Source organism: Simochromis diagramma, unplaced genomic scaffold (assembly GCF_900408965.1).
Source record: "Simochromis diagramma unplaced genomic scaffold, fSimDia1.1 OVJJ01000411.1, whole genome shotgun sequence".
In the NCBI taxonomy this organism is placed as follows: Eukaryota; Metazoa; Chordata; class Actinopteri; order Cichliformes; family Cichlidae; genus Simochromis; species Simochromis diagramma.
The window spans coordinates 440,179-463,297 of record NW_024386735.1 but is presented as its reverse complement, the minus strand read 5'-3'; the positions used below and the strand labels follow the sequence as shown (position 1 = coordinate 463,297).

The window sequence follows — 23,119 nt, the reverse complement described above, 5'->3', positions numbered from 1 at the left end:
TTTAAACATAAATACATATAAATTCAAAGTTATCAGTTTTTAGTTCATCTTGCTCTCTGCACAGAACTCTGCAAAAGTCTTAAACCAAGTGCTCGTTTTTACATATTTTGGTTTCAAGGCAATTGGAAAGGATTTTTTAAGTGGTTCCCCAGGTTTTTCTTTGGACACTGTCCTTGTGTCTGACCATTTTAAAAGTATATGTGTTGTTGTTTGGTATTTGCTACTTAACACTGACCTGTGAGTCATTCAAGCATAAAAAAGGCACCTAACTCAAGGGATGAACTGTGTTGTGTCTACACATAACAGAAAGTGCCAATTTTAAATGGGATCTTTAGCACTTTGTTACTAGCAGCCTGTCACAAAAACACATCATTTGTTCCCATTATCTGAAAGTCATGTCCTTAAGCAATAGGAAAAAATCCACTAAAAACCTGACAGAGAACCTAAGAGATGCATCTGGCCCTTCAGCTGATCCATCTACTGTTCGCCAAAGGCTCACCAGAAATATTGTCAGTGGAAAGGTGACTGTCAAGAAGCCATTTTTAAGGAAGGGAAATGGGGAGAAAAGGTTGATGTATGCCACATTATACAAGAACTGGACTGAAAATCAGTGGCAACAGGTCTGATGGAGTTATGAAACCAGTTATAGTTTCTGGTTGTGAGGCCACTTCCAGTGGGGACACTGCTTCAGATGATTCATGCTTGAAGAAAAAGGTGGTCATACCACATATGAACTTTCATACTCTTGAGAACTCCTTATTTTCCTTACATACTGTATTTGTTTTTATGTTTGTACATTGAATTGCTACACTTATTTCTTATTTTCATAGTGAGATGTATACACAATGCCTCTAAAGAAAACCCAAACACAATATATGTAACTGTCACGGCTGGGGCAGCAGTCGTGTGGTGTTTGGAAAAGGAGGACCCAAGTTGCAGACAAGGCTGTGATGCGAGTGATCTTTATTGACAATGGATGACAGTACACAAAACGATGGTGAGAATCACAAAATAAACTAAACTGGGAAAGCTAGAGAGCAGAGCTGAAAACATACACAAAGGGGAGACACGAGGCGAGGAGCAGAGCGATGCAGACAAAACCCTGGAATGCAGACGACCCAATGAGGAGCAGAGGTAGACCCACACTATAAATACACACACACAAGGTAATCAGGAAGTGACACTCAGGAGGGAAAAACAGCTGAAACGAATGAGCAAAACGAAACACAGACCTTCAAAGTAAAACAGACTGTTTTACAAACAGAAACTCAGAGACACCAACAGAGCACAGAGGGGAGAACACAGGTAGGAATAATAAAACACTTAACACAAGAGCTAAACCCAAAGAACTAATTCAAAATCAAAATAAACTAGAAAATAATAACAATAACCTCAAAACAAGGGTCAGCGACCCAGGACCATGACAGTAACAGACCAAACCTTACATTTGCATCCAAGACCTTCTTTCTACAGGCAAAGCTTCTATTCCTTTAAAACATTTTATAAATGTAGAATAGTTAATGTCAGGGGTAGTTCATGCAGGGCTTGGAATATTCTGCATTACATTTGCACTTTTATCAACCTGTTAAAGAGTAGGTAGACATTTTACTTTACTAAATCAGCCATGGGACTAAAACAATTAAAATCATATATTTTCTCATGCTATAGTGTCTACCAAAGAATGGACACGGCATAATAACATCAAAACCATCATGTAGTGGTGTAATACCAATCCAAATGTACAGTGTTTGAGGAAATGTGGTATAGGCTGTGATATTGCAAAGGTCACAGTTAGCTTACAGATATTACGGTGCAGAAGACTTTGTTATGCTGCAACAGTAACAGAAATTAGAGGTGTGTTAAACCTTTTCCAAAAGTGTAAAAAGGGGAGGTACATCATACATTTCAAGGAATGATTATTCACATTTGACTTTATCAACTCTCAACACAGTAGAAATACATGAAGGTTCAATTCTTTTATATCAGATTCATTTTCTTTTTTATAACAATTTTAAGAAAAAATAGAAATTAAAGAAAGTATGAATCTTGTTGTAGTTGCAAAAGAAAGTCTGAATTTAGGAGGCCAATGGTCTGTTAAATACTTAAAATCCAAATCTGCTGTCCAGCCAGACCTCACTGGGAAACGATTGTTACTCTTCATTTTCACACCTTCCCAGTTTCCACTTAGAAAGTTTGACACAAATTGCACCGTAACAAAATCCCAGAGCCGACAACTCACCTCTGGATGGCTGTTAGGTAGGTCGGGACTTTTCTTTATCTGCCGCAGTTGCCTTCATTGCATCAGTCTGTCAGGCGACTTTGGGGAATTACAGCCATGGAGCCCTTTTGACACATGTCCGTTAGGAGCACAGCAATATGGGTCAAATTATGGAGCAGAAAATGAGTTGTTGTTATCCTGAAATGGAACCCGAAGAGGCCACTGTGGGTTGAAGTCCATCCTGCAATTGAATGCCATGTTACCTCAGACCATCAAGTGATTTTGACAAAATGTTTAAGGGAAGCTTCAGGCGTTTCTTTATTGCCCGGTTTATTGAGGCTGCATTAATAAAATACACAATATCTCTCAAACTAAGACACCATACATTTCATTAACTTACTCTTTTTTTGGCTACTCAGTTACTCAGAGTTTTAATTCAACACCCCATTTGCTCTCAGCAGGAGAGCTTCAAGTCTGCCTGTATAAGAGGTTGTATGCTTATGCTTAAGTATACTTGTAAAACTGCATTAACACTTGTTAATACATGGTAAGTTAAGAATCAGTTAGTAGTCATTTTAGTCTTAAATTATTAATTTAATTTATTTGCAAGTAAGTTTTCAATTTATAGTTGATTTAACTAGTTTCTATATGGTTAAGTATTAGTGCTATGCCTTGCAAGAGGTAGAAAGTCAATTTTTTATCCCATGTTAAACTTAAGATAATGTATTTGTTAGTGATTACCAAATATTATTGTTGGTTTCAGATGAAGGTTTCACTACTAATCAATGAGGCTGTAGCAGAAGTGTCCACTAATATATGATGCTTATCGATTATGATCTTTTCCTGAACATAACTAAAGACTCATAATCTTTCCATTTAGACCAATATAATCCAACCTGCCTGATTATATACTATAAACATAAGATACAAGTTTATAAGAGCCAGATAGCGCAAAATTCTACAAATAGATCAACTACAGTGTTTATTAATCATTTACAGTATTTGTAAAGATCTGGTGAATCGTTACAACATCGACAAATCGGTTATTAACCATTTAGTAAACATCATTACTTCATTATTTATTAATATAATGAACAGAATTAACCAGACCATTATGGGACTTTTAAGACTGATACCAATACCGATATTTGTTGATTACAAAATCTGAGACATTATATGAAACATTTGTTATGTGTAATTCTTTATGACTCCTTACTAGGATATTATGACTGTGCAGTTAAAGAATAAATTATTGCTTGTTCACACTCTGCCCAGCTCTGCTCAGATCAACTGGTTTTTGTGTTTGTGGCAGTGCAAACATGCATGATGCCAACGTAGAAGTTGCACAGGGCCCTCTGGTAGACAAACTATGTAACACTGGTCCTCAGCTGCTAGACAAACTGCTGAAGTAGTTTCCTAACCTACTTAAAATTGTATTTTTCCCCCTTGATTTTGTGCTGTAAGTGTACTGTTGTACATACAACATGGCAAAATTGCAGCCTTCTTGGCAAAAAATAAGATGTTCAATATTTTAAGGTACATTTTGTGATTCAACCAAACTCTTACTGAGAAGATTTATCTTTAAAGCTGACAGTTTGTCCACTTTTTAATGTCTGAGTACATAGTAGTGATCATATTGTTTGGCTTCTGTTTAAGCTGGGCAGGTAATGTACAAGAAGCTATATCTGAGTTATTCTATCAGAGGGGAAAAGCTTAAGAAGACACAAAAATGCTTTTTCAAGTCCATTTTCTTAACTGCTTATCCAGTTCTGGATAGGTCCCCAGCTGTCAGTGTTAGAAAGGTGGAGTACACGCTGGACAGGGTGTCACATAGCCACATAACACAGAGAGATAGAAAACCATTCATGCTCACATTCACAGGCACATCCAATTGAGATTCCCCAATTAACCTGACATGCATATATTTGGTCTGTGGGGGAGAAAAGGGAGCATGGGAACGCGCCATGCTGAAAGTCCTCAGCAGATTCTAACCCACTGTGAGGTGACAGTTCGAACCAGAGCACCACTGTCTGCCAACTGCTGTGCAGCGTGGCATCGAGATTTTGACTGGCTGAGAATGTGTTTGTCCTTAGCAGCAATACCTGTTATATTTATTGTTGCTTGAAGTGTAAATTATGCAAATGCACAGTGGTATTGTTTGAGCCATCCATCCATTCAGTTAAGGATTGGAGGAGATACTGAAGCCTATTCCAGCTTTCATGGGGTGAGAGGCGGGCACACCCTGGACATTCAGCAGCCTATTGCAGGGCTAATTAAGAATAAGTGATTAGTCAATCCATCTATTCCATTCCACTTAACTGGGGTGACAACTAATGTGTGTGTGTGTGTGTGTGTGTGTGTGTGTGTTGGGGGGGGGGTCAACTGCAAGACGCAGGCTACACCCTGATTAGGTCTCCAAGCCAAGCCAGCTTTATTTCTAAAGTACTAAAACAACAAGTGCTGACCAAACTGCTCAACATTAAGGACAGAATAACAATACAAAAAATAAATAAGTATAAACATAAAATACAAAAATAAACAAATAATTATAAGAAGAAGAGGAAAAATACTAACAATATATAAATATAATAATTATTATTAAGTAGTAGTAGTACTACTGCTAATAATAATAATAATAATAATAAATAAAAAAATATATATGTAAAAACACAGAAAAACTACGTTAAAAGTGGATAAAAGTACACCTGTCTATTGCGGGGCTAATTAAGAATAAATGATAAGATTTAGGACATTAATATGAAATGGCCTTGCAGAGAAAGCTCTGAGTTTTGCGCATAAATCCTCTTCATTTGCCCGCTCTCTGACAAAAGATTATAAAGGGTGGATTGTAGGTGAGGGGGTCCTCAGAATTACTAGATAAACTTGTGCTTGATTAAAGATGTCTTATTATTAACTGTTTTTTTTTAAAGAAGCCAATAAAGTCAGGCAAAAACATAACACATGTCTGAAGCCATCGTAGCTTTGCTTCTCCGCCAGCAGTGAGGTTGGAGAGAATAATGCTGGAGTGTGAAGGTAGTGGTAGTTGTGGTGGTGGTGGGGGGGGAGGGGGGGCTCAGCGCAGAGCAACACGGTGAACGAGCAGGGAGGCGGGAGCGCGCGCATAGGAAGGAAGGGAAGGAAAGGAGCTGAGGCAAATCAGTCGCCAAACGGAGCCCAAGACAGCGGATGAACGGAGCCGAGCGTGTGTGCTTGTCGCCCTTGTCGTTTTTTTACAGCAGCTCAAAGCGGCGTCCGGCAGCCCCGAAACCCGCCCGAAAATGATCTTCAAACTCGTCCATCTCCTCGGGGTGCTCGTCTGCGGCGGCCAAGGTAAAGGGATGCGCGCGGGAGTGTGTGGCAACCCTCGAGCTTTAGTGACTTTGTGGACAAGTTGAGTGTTATTTTGCCATCTCGGTCTGCAGCAGCCAGAGAGAGGGCTGCGAGCTGAAGGGGAGAGAGGGAGTGTGAATGTAAGTGTGTGTATGTGTGTTTGTGTGTGAGAGAGAGGGGTGGATTGTTTAAGTGGACGTTGTTTTGTAGTTGAAGCACGTCTTGCAGGGGGGCCAGGATGCTTTCCTGCTGAAAAGAGGGATCATGACGGGGTCCTGTGGGGGTTTTAGGGTGTTGCAGTGCACTCCATACTTCCCCAGGATATCATCTCTTACTCCAATTAGTTTAAAAAAAACAAAAACAAAACATGTTTCACATCGCTGCTGTATTTTCTTATTTGCAAACAGCTCTCCTTTCTTTCCGCTTTAATCACTGATTCCTCCCAACTTAAACCGGCAGCGCACGTGTAGACGTCACTATCCACTCATATCTGTCAAAGACCACCGCCTTTTTTCGCGCGCGCGTGTGTGTGTATTAGTGTGTGTGTGTGTTTTCACTCTTCCCTGTCCACTCTGTCTTGTGAGGAGCACTGTAGAGAAAACACTGTCATGGACTGAGGTTTTTGTCAACACCTTCATCAGCGTCTGCACCTCGCGCGCAGGCAGTGCGAGATAATGTGAGATTAATGACGCGGTGATGCTTCCCAATGTTTCTTCTTTTGTGTGTGTGGATAAAAAAAATTCTTATTAGTCTTATTTGAGACAGCAGAGTTACACTTACTCCGTTAATTGGGTTCCGCGTGCGTCGCGCACCTGATTCGAAGGAGAGGGGAGGGGGTAAGGGGGTGACGGTGTGATCCGAGTGAGCGCGCTCCAGCGAGCCTGTGGGCAACATAAAGATGTAACCTGAGTGGCTGCTGCGTGCACGCGGATGCATTTCTTTGCCTTAAAAAAATATTATCGTTCTTGTGTGTTTCTTAATCGTGTCGCTTGCTGAGAGTCTCCGAAGCTTTACAATCACTGGAAAATACTGAAAATCCACCGTCTGGATAAGTACACGTAAAAATAAAAAAGACAGGGCAGCACAAGGTGATCATTTTCCTTGATGTGAATTGTGCACTTGTTCATATTAAACCAAAGAACTAAAATATAGGGGAAAATAAGAGTCGAGTGAGTTTTAGGAGGACATTCGTCTTTTTTTTTGAGTGTGGCCACACTGGCTTCCTGACGCACAACGGCAGGTGGGGGTAGAGCGCTGCAAAGTGGTGCCAAGAGTGAAGCCATAAGCCACGAGTCGTTAAAGTATGTTGCATTCAGATACTGCTTTTGCAAGTTTTTGCTTTGAAGTCTTTCAGGAGGGGGAGTGGATCTCAAAGTGTGTGTGTGTGTGTGTGTGGGGGGGGGGGGGGGGGGGGACCTGGAGGAGGCTTTACAGGGCTCCAAAGCAAAATGGGAAATGGTAGATCAAGTTGTTTGTGTGTGCCACAGTTATAAAGAGGTAAAAGTGGATTTAAAGGAAGTGCTGTATGGTTTTAAAGTATAAAGGAGTAGATGCTTTCTCTGGTTTCAAACCCAGTTACTGTGCACTTGTTTTGGTTGACAACAGCAAAGGACTGGGAAGCATACCTGACCGAGACACACTGGGCCACAGACACCCACAGTTTATTATCCCTGACACTTCCAAAAGGACTGTGCAGTTTATCGGCAGCTCATATTTCTACCGGCTTAATCAATAGTCTGTTAGAAAGTGCTGGGTTATGATAGAGAGGAAAATGAAGAGGGCGCGTTCAGAGAGCGGCGTTGCTTCAGAGCGTTCGTATATTATTACATTTAATCCCAGCTGAGGTCAAACAAAGACACATATAGGCAGCTACTGTTCATAGAGCCCTAACTGGGATAATCATCGCACTCTTTATTTTTCCCTTTTGTTGCAGGAGTATTACATCACCACCCTCCCCACCCCACCCCCAAACCAATTTCCATTCTTATCAAGCTTTTTGTGTGTGTGTATGTGAGTGTGATAGCAAAGTCCACACAAATTGACCTGTTAGACAATGCTCACAATCTGCTCTTAGGCAAATTATAAGACTGCTTCTGAGTCGAGGGGTAGGAGTATGAGTAGGATGCTCGATTCTCTGTGTCTGTTATCAGTGTGGGGCCTTTGAACAGACACTAATCCATCAGTGAAGGGAGTAAAGCCAGAAAGAGGTTTTACTCCCCCCCCCACCACACACACACACACACACACACACACACACACCACCACTTCCCATCGACAGCTTTGGTTTCTTCCAGGAGTCAGCTCGGTGCCCTGTACTCCTACTACACTAACTCTGCAGATGCCTTCTCTGGGCTCCTGAAGGAAAACATTTGCTTTTGAAGTCCCAGCTCGCCTCCTGCCCTGCACTCGCATCCTCGAAGGTGTATGTATTTGGCTTTTTACAGACGCTTAGTACAATGAATTATATGCTCGTTCGGGCTCGCCCGGGACTCACCGATGTGATGTTAAGTGGCGTAATTAAGATATTTCGCAGTGTCTCTTGGGGAGGGAAATGTCAGTGGCTCAGGGTTTGGAAGATTTATGCCCCTGCACTTAAGTGTCTCTCACTGCACACACACTGAGCCTGGGCTTAAGCATGTTGGAGGCTTGCTTACATCCTGCTCCGGTTTGTGCACTTGCTCACAAGCATGCGAGGGTCACACACTTGGCCTCACGTTTGTGTTGCGCTCATCCTCAAGCCATGAATGAATTGTCTTTACAGCAGCTGTTAATGTCAGAAATTTTCTTTCTTTCCCCCCCAAAAGTTTCTCACCATGCCGCACATCGCTCTTAACAAAATGCAAGACCAGTCATAAACTCCTCTTAAAGGCATGCAAAGCTGTTCACAAATGAAATAGCCTGTGTCTCTCTTTGACTAATAAACTGGGGGGGGAGGTGTGCTGGCGTACATATAAAGAGAGCCAGTGTATATATGAAAATGGAATCGCCCCCTCGAGGCAGCTGCATACGAGAAATCAATTTAAGGAACGGCTAGAGTCAGCAGGGCTCTGGATTGTACAAAGGGCAATCTCGGTGTTATGGATATGCTATTTATTTGCCTGCAAGTTTTTTTTGTTTTTGTTTTTTTTTTATTCGTTGTGCCCTTTAGCACTCAATCTGTGCGAGCCCCAGCATCGAATTTGTACGTGGCGTGTAAGACAGGAGGAGAGTGTTATAACACCTGGATACGTGAAAAACAAAGAACTGCCAAGCATCTGTGCTGCAGGGGTTTTGTCAGCTTGCTGGGAATGAAATGACAGAAATAAAGGAAAGGAAATGATCAGACACTTTTAGATATGACGCTGCCACACATATATATATATTTTTACTTCCTACATGTGCAACTTACTTTTTTTCTTTTTCCAAACTGAAAGACTGAAGAACTATTAAATTATTAAAGCGTAGGCTGTGTTACCTTGCCTGCGATGAACAGCTCCAGGATACAAATGTATGTGCGTTGTAAATAACCCCACTATCTATACAAAAACCACAGTGCCACAGAACAAAATGCTTTATGGATCAGGGCGTCCATGGACCAGGCTGCCTGCTCAAAGTGAAAGTTTTTTCTTTTTTCTTGCAAGAATGTCAGTGAAATGGCTGCAAAACAAGCTAAAATGAAAAGAAAGCTATTACAAAGAGGCTATAACTGATGGGCAAAGATCCTCAAAACGACAAAGCAATGGCAAATGACCACAAAGATCACAAAGAGAATTTAGAAAAACCACTGAGCACCACAATCAGACAGAAAGTGAGCACAAAGAGAATCAAATTGCCTTTAAATACCTTTTTTGCTTTCAGTTTGGAACCAGTTCTGTCTGTCCCTTTTGAGAAGGAGGTTAGAGAATATGTAGTGAAATTGGCGGGGTGGGGGCATCACAGCCGAGAGTTCTGTGTGGGTGCGCCCTTCCCATAGCTACAATATAAATGATTGCAGCTACTTTTTTGGGGACGAGCTCCTATCTTTCAGTGTAAATGTGCAGGATTGGTTCTTGATTAGGTGCTACTAGTGTAAGTGAAGTTTGGGTATTGTGTCGATCTAATACCGATACCAGCGTTAATATCGATACTATCGATATTTGGATCGATCCACCAAACTCTAATTTCTACTACAAGAGTCAAAAGTACCTAAAAAAGAGACATTAACAATAACAGTCGGCTCATCTGTGGTTGGAAGTGTAAAGTTTCAGAATCCTTCTATGAGTGTAAAATCCTTATTGGGAAGGTTAATGATCATCTGCAGACTCGTGAATGGAATTAACTCTCTTGCTTTTAGGTAGTTTGGAGTGTTGTTTGTTTGCAAGCCATATTCAGCCTGCAACTCCGTAAACACGATTAGCATTTGGGGTTAAGATAGCTGTACGCTCATGCTTATAAGGAGGCTGATTGTCTTGTAGTGACACATTTTGGGCTTTTAAGTAACTTAAGTTATATCAGAGGTGCTGAGGGGATAAATGGCATTCCAGCAATGCGCTCCACTATGTGAACATTTGGCATATTTTGAAAAACCTCAAGTCATTTGAAATCCATGAAGCAAAAACAGCAGCATGTTCAATAATGCCCTCTGCCAACCTCAGTCTCTTTTCAGTCAAATTACCCATTATTATCATGGAAGTGACTAATGTTCTCCTCGGGGAGTCTTTCCCAAGCAGAAGCCAAGAAAATGCACTAAGCAGTCGGGGTCTTCTTGCAGGAGGAGCTTGGCATTGCTCATTAAATCCTATATTCTGAATCCCAGAAAGGGAAAATTAGGCAGGATGGAGTGAGCAACAGGAAGATTTATATGAGGGGTGGGGTGGGGTGGGTGTAGGAAGGCAGGAAGAGATTATGTTTAAAAATTCATTCAATTCAAGTGAATCTGATTGCATCTAGTTAAATTGCATTGCCAGAGATTGAATCAAACTCTATGGAGTCTCACTGTGCCAAAATTAATAAAATGTAATTGAATCCTGTCGAGATGGAATCAAATTAGGCCAGACTGATGTGATTGGCGGAGGCAGCTGCTGCATGTTTCTGCGCACTCCTGTGGGTTTGTCTACTGCTTTACATCAGTTTGGTGCTCGCCAAGCAGGAGACCCTTTGGCTCCTGCTTATGTGTGTCCTGCCAGTCTAAATGTCAGTCTAACTAGCAGGCTAATAGGCAGAGCCAGGATGCCAGGGTGACAACAGAATCAGTGGGCACACTGGCTGACTGAGGCTGACTGTCAGATGGATGGAGGAAAGTGGTAACAGTGGTCTTCCTCTGCCTCTACTGATGCTCACTCTATTTCTGTAGATCAGGCGTTCACAGACTCTTACTTCACAGGCCACTTCTCCAAAGCAGATCCCCTCACGGGATGCAACCCACTCGGTCTCGGCCTGACTTTTGGGGATGGGCACGATTAAATGAAGAAGAGAGGAATCAGGCAAATGGCAGCAGTGTTTCAGAACTGCTCTGGTTTGTGCTGTATGTTTTGAGTGACCCACTTAAACCGCATTAATATCTGCACTAATGCCTTGGGTTTTGCTACACAGTGGGCTGACGTGAATCACATGAGACTTTTTTTTAAAATTTAAATGACATAATGCAGCATTAAATTGGAGAAGAGATCCTGCTCATCCCATTCTTTGACTCGGCTGTTCTGTTTTTAGGACAGACTATTGAAAAACTGACTATTTTTGGTGATGTCACCCATATTACTCAGATGATGCCACTATTTTGTGTTATCTATCCATTTGTAGTGAGCTGTAAAAGCCATGTTTTCACATTTTTGTTTTATTTTTAAAATTAACATTGATACAGCTGTTCATGGAAAGCTGGTGAAGGAACGCAAAGGTGTTATCTGATGTCATAAATTTACTGTTTTGAACGATTTGAACTTTAGGTGTGTATGTACACTGATTTAATGTTGATTAGCACTGATAACATTAATGTGCATCTGTTAAATCTGTCAAAAAACAAACAGAAAACCACGAAAGATGCCAAACTGGAACCATTAAAAACAGTATCCTGTTATCATGTAATGCTGTGTGGAAGGCAGGTTTTTGATCCAAGCACAGGACATGGAGAACAGGACTTTAATGCCCCTTTTCCATTAGTGCCAACTCGGATCAACTCGACATGGTTCGCGACCATTTTCAGGTTTTTCCATTAGGTCATAGTACCTGGTACCAGGTAACTTTTTAGTGCCTGCTTGGCCGGGGTTCCAAGCGATCGGAGCAGGTACTAAAATGCGACATTATCAGACTGCATGCCACCGATTGGCTGGTCAGTAGCATCACTTCATGTGAGCGTCTCATTCGCAAAAATCAAAACCACCATTTTTGATACGTGGCAACGGGGGAAATGGCTGCAAAAATAATGCCATGTTCCCCCAAGTGTGACGAAAAGCTGTAGACCAAGCAGCAGGTTTATTCTTGTCTCAATGTCTACTTTTGTTGTAGGGTTCGGAATGCATATTGATTACGTTGCAAGATGCTCGGATGCATTGCTGTGGCAAGGACCATGCACATTTAGAGGTACTAAATTGTAATGGAAAACCAGTTGTGGCGAGCCGTGCCGAGTCAATCTGAGCAGGTACTAATGGAAAAGGGGCTTAACTCGGACGTTGTGGAACAAAATGCAAAACCCAGGCAAGACAGGAGCCAGGAGCTTACAAACCAGGAAATTATGGGAAAAAATAAACAATGCACAAGGCACACAGCATGAGGGACAACACAACAAATGGCAAGGGGAGAGTCAGACAATATTTATCTACAAGGTTACAAGGTTATGAGGCTAGTGGGACTATCAAAATAAAACAGGAAATAACACCAAGCATCCAAACTTGACACAGGCAAAAAGGTAAACAAACATTTAAGCAAGATGACTCAATATAACAAACTATTGCCGGGAATAGAAGCAAGATAACTCTAACTAATAAGGTCTGAGAATATAAATACAATTAAACCAACCAGGAGTAAAAGCTAGTAAGTAAGAGAATACAAAAGTCAAAATACTACAATGGAAGAATACAATATACAAAACTCTGGCCTACTTGGCACGTCATGTATTGACGTGAAAAGGTTTTAATCAGATGGATTTAAAAGTTAGTAGAGCTCTTGGAAATTGCCTTAATCTTTTACAAGCTGTTTAATTTGGGGGAAAAAAATGTATCGATTCCAATGTTAAAACAACAGATGACCTGCCAATAAAATGGGCAAGACTTTAGCTAAAAAAACTACTGCCCAACTATTATATGTTTTTTAAAACTGATACTAACAATGATATTTGAAATGTAAAATTAGACCATGTTTCCTGTCTCTTGTCCACTTGTTTAATTTACATTCATCAGGTTTTATAAATGCTGATACTGAGACCTCAACAAACAGCTAATATTGGCAGAAATACTGGATCTGCTGATAGAGTTGCTAATTGCAAATTTTATTACACAGACACGTTGCAACACATGAATTGCACTTTAGTGTTTATATGCAACAAAGAAGGCTTATCCCTATGTCCAAATGTTTTCCTTTTCTTCTCTATGTAACAGACAAAAAATAAGTGTTTTTTAAATTGTTAAGTATAAGAGTAGTTCAGAAATGTATATGTATTATTCACGCTTCAATAACCACCATTACCTTGCCACATGAAACAGAAACATAACCCCACAAAAACCTTTACAAAAGCTTCTCTTTCTGCTCCTCTGCTTGCCTTTGTATTACACTGCACCTGGTATAGCAAGTCACTTAAAACTGATGATTTTCTTTTAAACAAATTGTTCAGTTTTTTTGAAACTGTCAGTCACGTACACCTGTCAAGCCCTGTCTAACACATATTTGAAGTGATAATGATGGCGCATATTTTTTTTTCTTCTATTTTTCTCTGTAGCGCTGCCAATTATTTTTCCAAAGCATTCAGCATCAGGAAGTTTTAATTTTTCCTCTCTTTATCCCATTAATGAAATTTGCACCACATTAAAACATCTAAAACACGCCTAAGAGTGTGCCTTTTGCTAATATGTTGAGTGCATTATTTTCTGTGATTTTACAGTAAATAGCCTGAGCTCTGTAAAAACTAGGATATGGCCCAAAAGTGAAGAAGAGACAGAACTTCACAGAAATTGGACAGATGCATTGAAATGGATGGTAAATTGGTACAGACGCTGGTTGGAGGCTTCTCAGCAGATGCGCGCACAGTTATGCTAACCCTCTTTATGAGTCATTGGTAAAAGGGTTTTTTTATTTCGTAAGAGACTGTAGCAGGTGACGGAGTGGAGGTGTACAAACACAATGACAGAAGAAATTTGGATTCAGAAGGCAGTGGGATGGACACAGATGGATGACAGCTTAGAAGACAGCTGAATGTGCGAACGCTGAGAGATAGGTAGAACCATAATGAAGAAGAGCCATCTATTGACAGCCAAAGAACAGTATTACTCAACCTGCTTCTGATGAATGTTGGCCCCGTGTTGACTGAGCTGTGTGGGCCTATGGAGACTGGTGGATGTCAATATAATCCATCATGGTGACTGAGGAAAGGACTAATGTTAATTGTAGCTGTGCTGGCTAGCAGACACTAATGAGAGAGTGGTGTGGTTTTTTTTGGATACACCTGTCAATGGGACGAGACAAGCTAGGGAGTGGCTCCAATCACTTTAAGCACACTTAAAGGTGTGTGTGTGTGTTGCGAATTTGTGTGAAATATGTGAAAAATATTTGGATTCTAAAACTTAGTTTTGGCAGGTTTGTACCTGAATGCTTATGTAGTACAAATTCCAACCCTTCCGAATGATCCAGGGATCGATACTGTCAGCCGATATTAGCTATTTGCTGCTGATAAGTGAAAAAGAAAAGAGTGAAGAAGTTGCTATATATTATTATTATTAGTTTTGATATTGCATTGTTTGACCACCAGAGGGCACTCTACAATATCCCAGTTTACAACACTGCTGATCCAAGCACAGCTGGGCAGAGTCTGAATAAGTAAATAAATCTATACACATTACAAATGTTATGGAAATCAGTTTGTTTCATCTCTCTGAAAGAAAATAAGTATTGGCCGATGTGTCGGCATATTAGATATTTAAATCACCGAATATCAGTGTAGGTATCAGTCTTAAAAATTCTATATCAGTTAAGCTCTAGTACAGATTGAAATATGTCTTCATCTCTGAGATTAAATACTGGCAATAAATTTTTGTTGAGCTTTGTAAGGATGATGGATTGGTGAAGTGGTTAGGAGTGTCAAGTCTCTGCAACAACGTTCAGATCTTCCTGGTGCAGGATAGTGTGGAGTTTATAAGGACGTTAGGACTTTACAGAGGAGCTGTTCATATTTGATCCAATAATAGTAATGGTTTGTGTCAATTTCAAAGAGGTTAAAGCTGCAGCAACTTTGTAGTATAAAGAGCAACTTTATTGACCAATGCCTTTCGGTCAATGGCCAAGTCCAGACCAGGAATTCCTTCAAATATGGTGTTCATACCAAAATTTGAACTACAGATCAAATTAGAATGTGTACATACTAGAGATGGACCAATCCGATATTACGTATCGGTATCGGTCCGATGCTGACGTAAATTACTGGATTGGATATCGGAGAGAAATAAAAAATGTAATCCAATCCATTAAATATCAAAAAAGCACCTCACAAAACTTGCGACACGACGTAACTCGGCTCATAACCGTAGCACGTCGCAGCAGTATGCGTCACGTGATAGAGCGGCTGTGTGTGTTTGTAGCCTCGCTACCAATCCGGCATTTCATCTCCGAGGAAGTTATCCCAGAGAGAAGTAAAGCAAGTGTGTAAGTTCATCTCTGAATGTTTGTAAAGTATTCCCGCGTTAAGCTTAACAACCGATATATGGAGTGACTGCTTCTCTCTCCCTCCCTCTCCTGCTGCTACTTCAATCGTGAAACTGATCAATGATCAGCTAATCGGCTTTTCTGTCGCGAGTCCGTCTCTCTTGTTTGTTTATTGCCCACTTTGCACCAGAAAGAGGAAACCAGCGGCTGAACAACAGCAGCACGTTTAAGCTTGATAAACTGTTGTTAGTTTATTTAATATTACTTTCTACACCAGGATCCTTTTGTACGTAGCTGACGGCTGGTAACTGTGCAGGGGCGGATCTAGCAAAGTTTAGCCAGGGGGGCCGATAGGGCATTAACAGGGAAAAGGGGGCACAAAGACATACTTTTCTTTCTTATTCTCATTCTCATTGTAATAAATAATTATCCGAATCTTACACCCAAAGTTTTAATCTGATGTAAAATGTATAGAAGTCCATTACTGTATATAGTAACTATTAAGTCTAACATACCCTAGTAAGCTATAGTAATTTTTCCTTTGGGAAGGTACGATCTGTGCAGTCAGCAGTTCTGTTGAAGAAAGATGTTGAATCTATTTAATTATTCTTGAAAAATAATTTATTTCTGGGCATTTTTTTTCACACTGCATCAAATTAAAGTTGATTACGTCAATTAAGCATCATGAGGTGGAGGGTGGTTCCCTATTTTTTTTATTTTTTTATTTTTGCTGGGAGTTTTAGAACCCTATTAGTTAGGTTGCTTATCTTTAAAATACCAGAATAGGGAGCATGGTGTAGGTTTAAGTTTGTTAGATTGATCAGTGTTGCTGAACTATGAAATATTTTGGGTGCATTGTATTTTTTGCATACAGGTATAACAGAATAGCTTTAGTGTTTTGTTTTTTTACTTGAGTATGGACTTATACAAAAAGCAGCAAGATATTTAAAAAAAACAGTTTTATTGATTAAAAAACACACTGTATTGGATTCATATCGGTATCGGCTGATATCCAAATTTATGATATCGGTATCGGACATAAAAAAGTGGTATCGTGCCATCTCTAGTACATACCCTGTCTGACACCAGTAAATGGTAAATGGTAAATGGCCTGTATTTGTATAGCGCTTTACTAGTCCCTAAGGACCCCAAAGTGCTTTACACATTCAGTCATCCACCCATTCACAGACACATTCACACACTGGTGATGGCAAGCTACATTGTAGCCACAGCCACCCTGGGGCGCACTGACAGAGGCAAGGCTGCCGGACACTGGCACCACCGGGCCCTCTGACCGCCACCAGTAGGCAACGGGTGAAGTGTTTTGCCCAAGTACACAACGACCGAGACTGTTGGAGCCAGGGCTCGAACCGGCAACCAACCGGCAGTAATAAGACGATTAAGCCTTGAAAAATGCGTTCTCACACAATATCGTATTTTGTTTTGCCTAAGACATGAAAACACAACATCCAAAATCATTAAATATAGTTCAAGTGAAAATGACAAGAACATTCTGAAGCTTCTGGGATTTATTATATAACCATGTATAAACATTACAGCCATTAAATACTGTCCTCATTGCTGTATCATTAAAAAAAAGTCCTCCTTTAACAACTTGACTTAGGTAATCAATTATTAATTATTAATTAATTCAACACTAATTAACACTAAGAACACAAAACGTTCCTATTTCAAACTCTCAAAGCAGTGGTAGGTCTGTGTGTAGGACTTGCAAAATGTCTTTCTCACACTCTTAGAAATTTCACCTCAGCTGCTTTTTATAATCTTATGACTCCCTCCAACCCCTCGTTTGATCTGTTTTAATCTCAGTTAGCTCTTAGTGTAACGTCAGTTGACTCAGAATAAATCTCTATTAGCTTAAAATGAATGGCTTCTAATTTGGTTATTTTTAGCTTAATTTGATAGTGGGTGGAATGATTGCAATGTACTTGTATTTATATAGTCTTACTGATCACTCAAAGCTTGATTATACATGTGTTCATACAGCACTTTGTTCTACATGCTTCATCTACCTCACATCCATGACCGATTTAGAATCATGAGTTAAGTGAACATACCGCTGGACCTTGACCTTGAGGTGACAGTGCTAACCACTCCACCACCATGCCACTCTTTCAGTGTCTGTATCAGGACACTGTCTCTCTCTGACCTGTGTATGATCGTTAAGTGCATCACATACGATCAGTCCTGTGCTATTTTAGTATTGCACTTTTTGGAGATTCCCACGTGATCCTTCAAAGACCAGCAGGTGCCTGTCTCTGTGGGAAAAGGTGACAGAGACATAGACAGTTCTTGAGACACTCCCCCTTGAACCCCCTTTCCGTCATTTGACCCACACTGGTAGATTTAATATCCATCAAAATTAACCCAGAACACCCTTATTGTACAGAAAAGCTCACAGTACATCCAACTATTCTCTTCCGCTTATGCAATTCAGGCACTTGGGATGGCTGAAGCCTATCCCAGCTATCATTGGTTATTGTTTTTGCTTATGAAAATTATTCTCCCAAGTATTTCCAATGAACGGAAAGAGAGCATTGTAACTCACACATCAAAAAACTACTTACATTTTATTGTTCTTGTTATTGTTTCTCCATAGCGGTAGGGTCGCAACTTATTATCACTGGTAACTTAGCCCTCGCAGGATTGAAGCCTTAATAAAATAGCAGGAATAAATACATTAAATCAGCTCTCATATAAGGCGAAGATGGAAAAAAATCAAACCAAAAAGCTATACTGTGTCATGTGAACCAGATGCTCGGTTGTCTGTGTCCTCTTTTTCTCTGCTTGCCTTGCTATCTGAGTTTTCCTGTGGGCTTACAGTATTAAATTATCTTCTGCTGTACTGTGTTGTATTGAATCTATCATATTTCCTTGTATCCATTCATCCATCCATCCATCCAGACAGTGGGCCCTTGGCTTGCCATGCTTGCTGGTTAATTAAGCCAAATTGTGATTGATGGACTCTCTAGTGAATAGCGTGTGGTCCCGGTGCTGACCCGCCCAAGGAGATCATCCCAGCTGCCAATCACATCTTACAATACCTAATGGTCTTTTAAGCAGTGAACTGGTGTAGCCCCCCTCCTCCCTCCTTTTCTCTCCCCCTCCCCACTGGTACCTGCCTGCATTAGAAGACTTTAGGTTTGCCGGCGTCCTTGTGGAATTCGTTCTGCTAGGAAATGATGCAGGGACCATCCAGAAAAAGGGATCACTCCTCTCAGATTTCTTGCCCGGTGGCCAATATCCTTGTTTATGGGAGGCCGCTCTTGATGAGGAATAGATGAGAGGAGAGTGAGCGATAGATGAGAGGGAGATTGGGGAAAGAGGAGGAGGAAGGACACTTGAGATGTGGTCGCAGCGCAGCAGAATAGCTCACAGTGAGGCCAAGCAGCCTCTGCTCTCCTGATTGCCTCTCCATGCCAGACAATCTTCAAACAGAATCTCCTAATGCAATGTGGGCCAGCTTATTTTTGTTTTTATCCTTTACTCGTTTGAGTCCTCTTTCTTTCACTTTCTCCCCCCTCTTTCATTTTTTCCTCTTTTCATGTGCTCGCTCTGTTTCGTGGTCCTCCCACACGAATCTCATCACCAGGGTCTGTAGGGGGAAGATATCCTGTTCTCCCCCTACGTGGGAAGCTTTTCAAGCAGCATCCATGCTTAATGTTATTTACCCGGAAAGCTAATGATGTTTGGGGTTTTTTTTCCGTTTCTCAATATAGTTATTAACACCTATGGATTTTATGTTGCTTGAGTCTCTTCTGAACCACGGTGCTCATGAATTTGTTGTTTTGAGTGTGTTGTTATCTCTCAAAGTTATAATAATCATCCTGCAGGCGCTCATAAGGTGCATCAGACAAAGTGTAGGCGTGTTTTTAATTACTCTGTATATCTGCGCAGCATCCTTGCTGGCCTACTCTCACTGTGAGTACGATGGGAATGTTGTCTTCCCACCCACCATCCATAGAGTTCCCAAGGACATGAGCCTCCATGGGAATACACAAAGAATTTCTTAGTAATTAAAGAACCTGTGTTATCTTTGCTTGGATCAGAAGATACATTTAGTGACATGCTGTCTTTCCATGTGAAGTAAGATTCCTCACATTTCATAGTCCCGCTCATTCATGCACAGAAAGGCTGAATGTAGGGATCTTTACCACTGCTTTCCTTCAGACCACATTCAAGTTGCTTATCCATACTTAATGGATGAACTGGATGAACACTGAAATATGGAGAAGCAGTTGAGGGAGTTTTTTGCAGGAAAGTTTGCCTGTGTCCTTTCATGTGACCATGTAGGCTTCAGGGTCTGAGTCTTAAGAGAGTCTTGTGATCTTGTTCACTCATTGTTTTGGATCAGTCCTGAATGTACCGAGCCTCCCACCAACCGAAACATGATCCCAGCATTCAGGGAAACATGGGATTGAAATTTTGTGACATGATGTACGGAATCCAAAACTAACAGCGAGCATTTTCTAACACTTCTAAACTTCAGCATATTCACCCTTGTGTTAAACTAATTCACAGCTGAAAAATCTGTTTTTAAGGTGCGTGTTCATCCAATTTTGGCACCCATTCTCAGAGGGTTGCTTCTAACCCTACTATCTTGTTGGCTTGAAATTCCTGTTATTGTGGTCATACTTCAACAGGACTTTGTAACAGACCCAGATTAGATTTCTCAGGGCATGCCATGTTGTAGGAACAGTGTGAATTCGAGGTAGCTAAAGCCTGTGTATTGCTCCGAGAACCAAGATTGCTTTTATTTCACGCTGCTTTTCATCCATCCTGTAAAGTCTGGAGTAGGTGACCAGAGAAATGATAGATCGTCTCGGCTCTTGAGGCAAAAAGCCGCAGCCGTGGACGTGAAGAAACATTGCAGTGCGCCTCCTCAGTCAATAAGCAACAAGAAGCTTTGCTGGAAGCTGCAAAGGGGAATGCAGCACTGGCTGTCGCAGCTATCTCCCCAAGGAGGCGGCCTGAGCCACAAATTAATAGAGCACTCCCACATGATCGGGGAGTTTCATTTGGAACCGTCACGCTACATAAAGCCCTACAGAAATGAGGAGTTCACAGAGGTCCCCCTCTACTTTCCCAAGAGTCCCCAAATAACCTGTGTGATTGTAACACTCTGCCCACTGCTTCCCCACCTTTGCACCTCCCTTCTTAATGTTCAAAGGCCTGCCCAAGCTCATCCAGCTTCAATTAGCACCATGCATTGTCTCCTTTTTTGCCCATTTCAAAGTGCACCATACATATCGTTTTGTGCCTTTGTGCATGCTTGATTGTGAATTACACAATAATCACTGGATGGTTCCTAAAGTGCTCATACAGTTTGCTATGTGACATTTTCAATCCATATGAATCTATAAATGATAACAATTAAAAATTCAGAATGTGGTGACATTGTTTCCTTTCATCTCAGATTCTTGATTTATTGGCTCGCATATTTCTTCTCACTTACTCATTTGACAACAGCGTGAAATGGTTGGTGACAAACGTGGAAAGTGGTGCGCCCCTGAGGCCCGCTTTACTCTTATCATTATCTTTGCAATGCCCGAGATTAAACACAGCAACCAACTCCCTCACAACAGCATGCCTCTGAGCGAGGATTAACACAACGACTAATCACTCAACTCACTGGACACAAAACATACAGTACTGATTCATATTTTGTCACAAAGTCTAGTTAATTAAAACCTGGCGTGGAATATTTGCTTGTGGCGTAACACAGTGTACAAATACATACAGCGAGAGAATAACGAATCGTTCTTTGTCTCACTTTAACATTTTGCACAATAGCAGTTTTAGAAAATATTTAAGTCAAAGCATTTTTTTAATGCTTGCCATGTTGCAGGGTATTTAAAAGCCATTTAGAAGATCACTCGTTTTGATCTAATCCACAGCTGGAAGATGAATGATGGCCGGCAATCGTCTTTCATGACTTTGAGTGCACACGTTTGAATTTATACATGCAGGCTCAAATATCTTCATAGTAATTGGTGCTTAAGGTTTTGCAGTGTCTCTTAACTTGACAAGGCCAATGCCTAATGACTTCTTATTAATGATCACTATTGACTATAGCTGGTAGTTTCTCTTTCCAGCATAAAAAGGAATTTTTTTGGCAGCACTCATTGGACTGATATGAGCAATGGGAAAATCAAAGGAACTCAGTGAAGATCTAAGAAGGAAAACTGTAGATTTACCCAAGTTGGGAACGTCTCTAGGAGTGTTTCTAAATAACTGATCATCATCATCATCAGTTTAAACAATTGTATGGAAGTGCAAGTTATCTGGTTGTGTCATCGTTTTGCCAAGGTCTGGAAGAAGACACCAACTGTCACCTTCAGCTGAGAGGAACTTGGTTAGGATGTTCAGTAACAATCTGGGAACCACCAAGGCTCCCGTCTGCCATGGACTGTAAACTGCTGGAACACCAGCCTCACCATCCACAGCGAAGCTAGTTTAACAGAACCATGAACCATGAGAGTGCTGACCAATAAAAATGCCCCTGCTCCAACACCTTCAAGCTTGACTAAAATCTGCAGCTACCCACATGGACAATACAAATGCCTTGTATTGTAGTGTGCATTAGAGAAAATCCAGAATAAATAAGTTGTGCGTCGGATTCTTGTTTTTTTAGAGTGCCTATGATGAGTGTATTCAAACACCTGACCAACACTGTACTCTGCATACTAATGTACTACTAATAGCAGTGTATTGATGGCAGTGTGGATCTGATGTTTGGTTGGTATGCTACTTTGCTTCTGAGAGAACTCAACAACCACTGAATAAAATTACACACACTGATGGTCCTCTTGGGATGAAGTCTATTGACTTTAGATTCTTCCCTCAGTTTCACCATTAAGTTGAAATACTTGTTTTTCAGTGAAATCAGCCATAAAACACGGCTGTTGTTTCCATCCATCATTTGTTCCTCTACTAGAATCCATTCATCAAGTTGAAGAGGACTTGATGAATGAATACAAAAAGACCAAAAAACCATTTATTTTTTCATTTCCATCTATTGAGTTTAAATTAGTGGAAAAACTTCCTCTTCCATAATGAATTCTTCTGACTGTTACACTTAAATGATGAAAAATAATAAAGAGGGACTTTGAATTGAAGTTCCTTTAGTGCAGTGGTTTTCAAACAATTTTTTGAGAGGCCGGGAAAGAAGAACATGACCTCCATCCCCTAGTTTTGATCACAAATTTAAAAAAGGATCTAAATTCAGTTTAGGTGAACACTAGGCTATTCAGTGAAGCATTAGTTTATATTTTTACTCTCAACTCTGTTTAATTATGTGTGGGGGGGAAAAAAAACAGCCCGTGAGTTGAAATTATCATTTCATGGCCAAAAGAATTTTAACACTGTTGAAACGCCTTAAATGTTAAATTCTTTCGTTGCTTTTACTGTTTTTTATAAACACGATCACACGACTGCAGGGAATCTAAAAAATGCACCAGCCGGTGTGCAAGTCTTTGGGGCTGAGGTCACGGATTTAGTCAGTTCTGAATTTTTCATGTGAAATCATTATTTGTGCAGAAATGCAACCAGACAGACACGCCAACTCTACTGTGCAAGTGTTTTAGCCAAGACATGCAGCCAAAGTGATAAAGAGCTATCTTCAGTGAAAAGATGAACGAGGAGTCCTGCAACAGATGGCGTGGGCCCCCACTGTGCCTTGATCTCAACATGATGGAGTCAGTCTGGGATTACATGACACAGAAGACTCTGAGAGAGCTTTAATCAAAG

The 23,119-nt window shown here is 40.7% G+C and overlaps 1 protein-coding gene and 1 long non-coding RNA gene across 4 annotated transcripts in view; both read left to right on the top strand.

Annotated features, from left to right (window-relative positions):
* The first annotated feature begins 5,351 nt into the window (after nucleotides 1–5,351).
* LOC120734226 (neural cell adhesion molecule 2-like) overlaps nucleotides 5,352–23,119 on the top strand; it is a 442,177-nt gene continuing 424,409 nt past the window's right edge. For all 3 annotated transcript variants that reach the window (XM_040033012.1, XM_040032933.1, XM_040033095.1), the window contains exon 1: nucleotides 5,352–5,548. In XM_040033012.1, coding sequence (XP_039888946.1) covers nucleotides 5,497–5,548 — 52 coding nt within the window. In that variant the 5' untranslated portion in view covers nucleotides 5,352–5,496. The remainder of the gene's footprint in view (nucleotides 5,549–23,119) is intronic.
* On the top strand, nucleotides 16,505–23,008 carry LOC120734626. The gene is made up of 2 exons (XR_005696076.1): nucleotides 16,505–16,553; nucleotides 16,869–23,008. It is a non-coding gene; the product is annotated as an uncharacterized LOC120734626 (long non-coding RNA).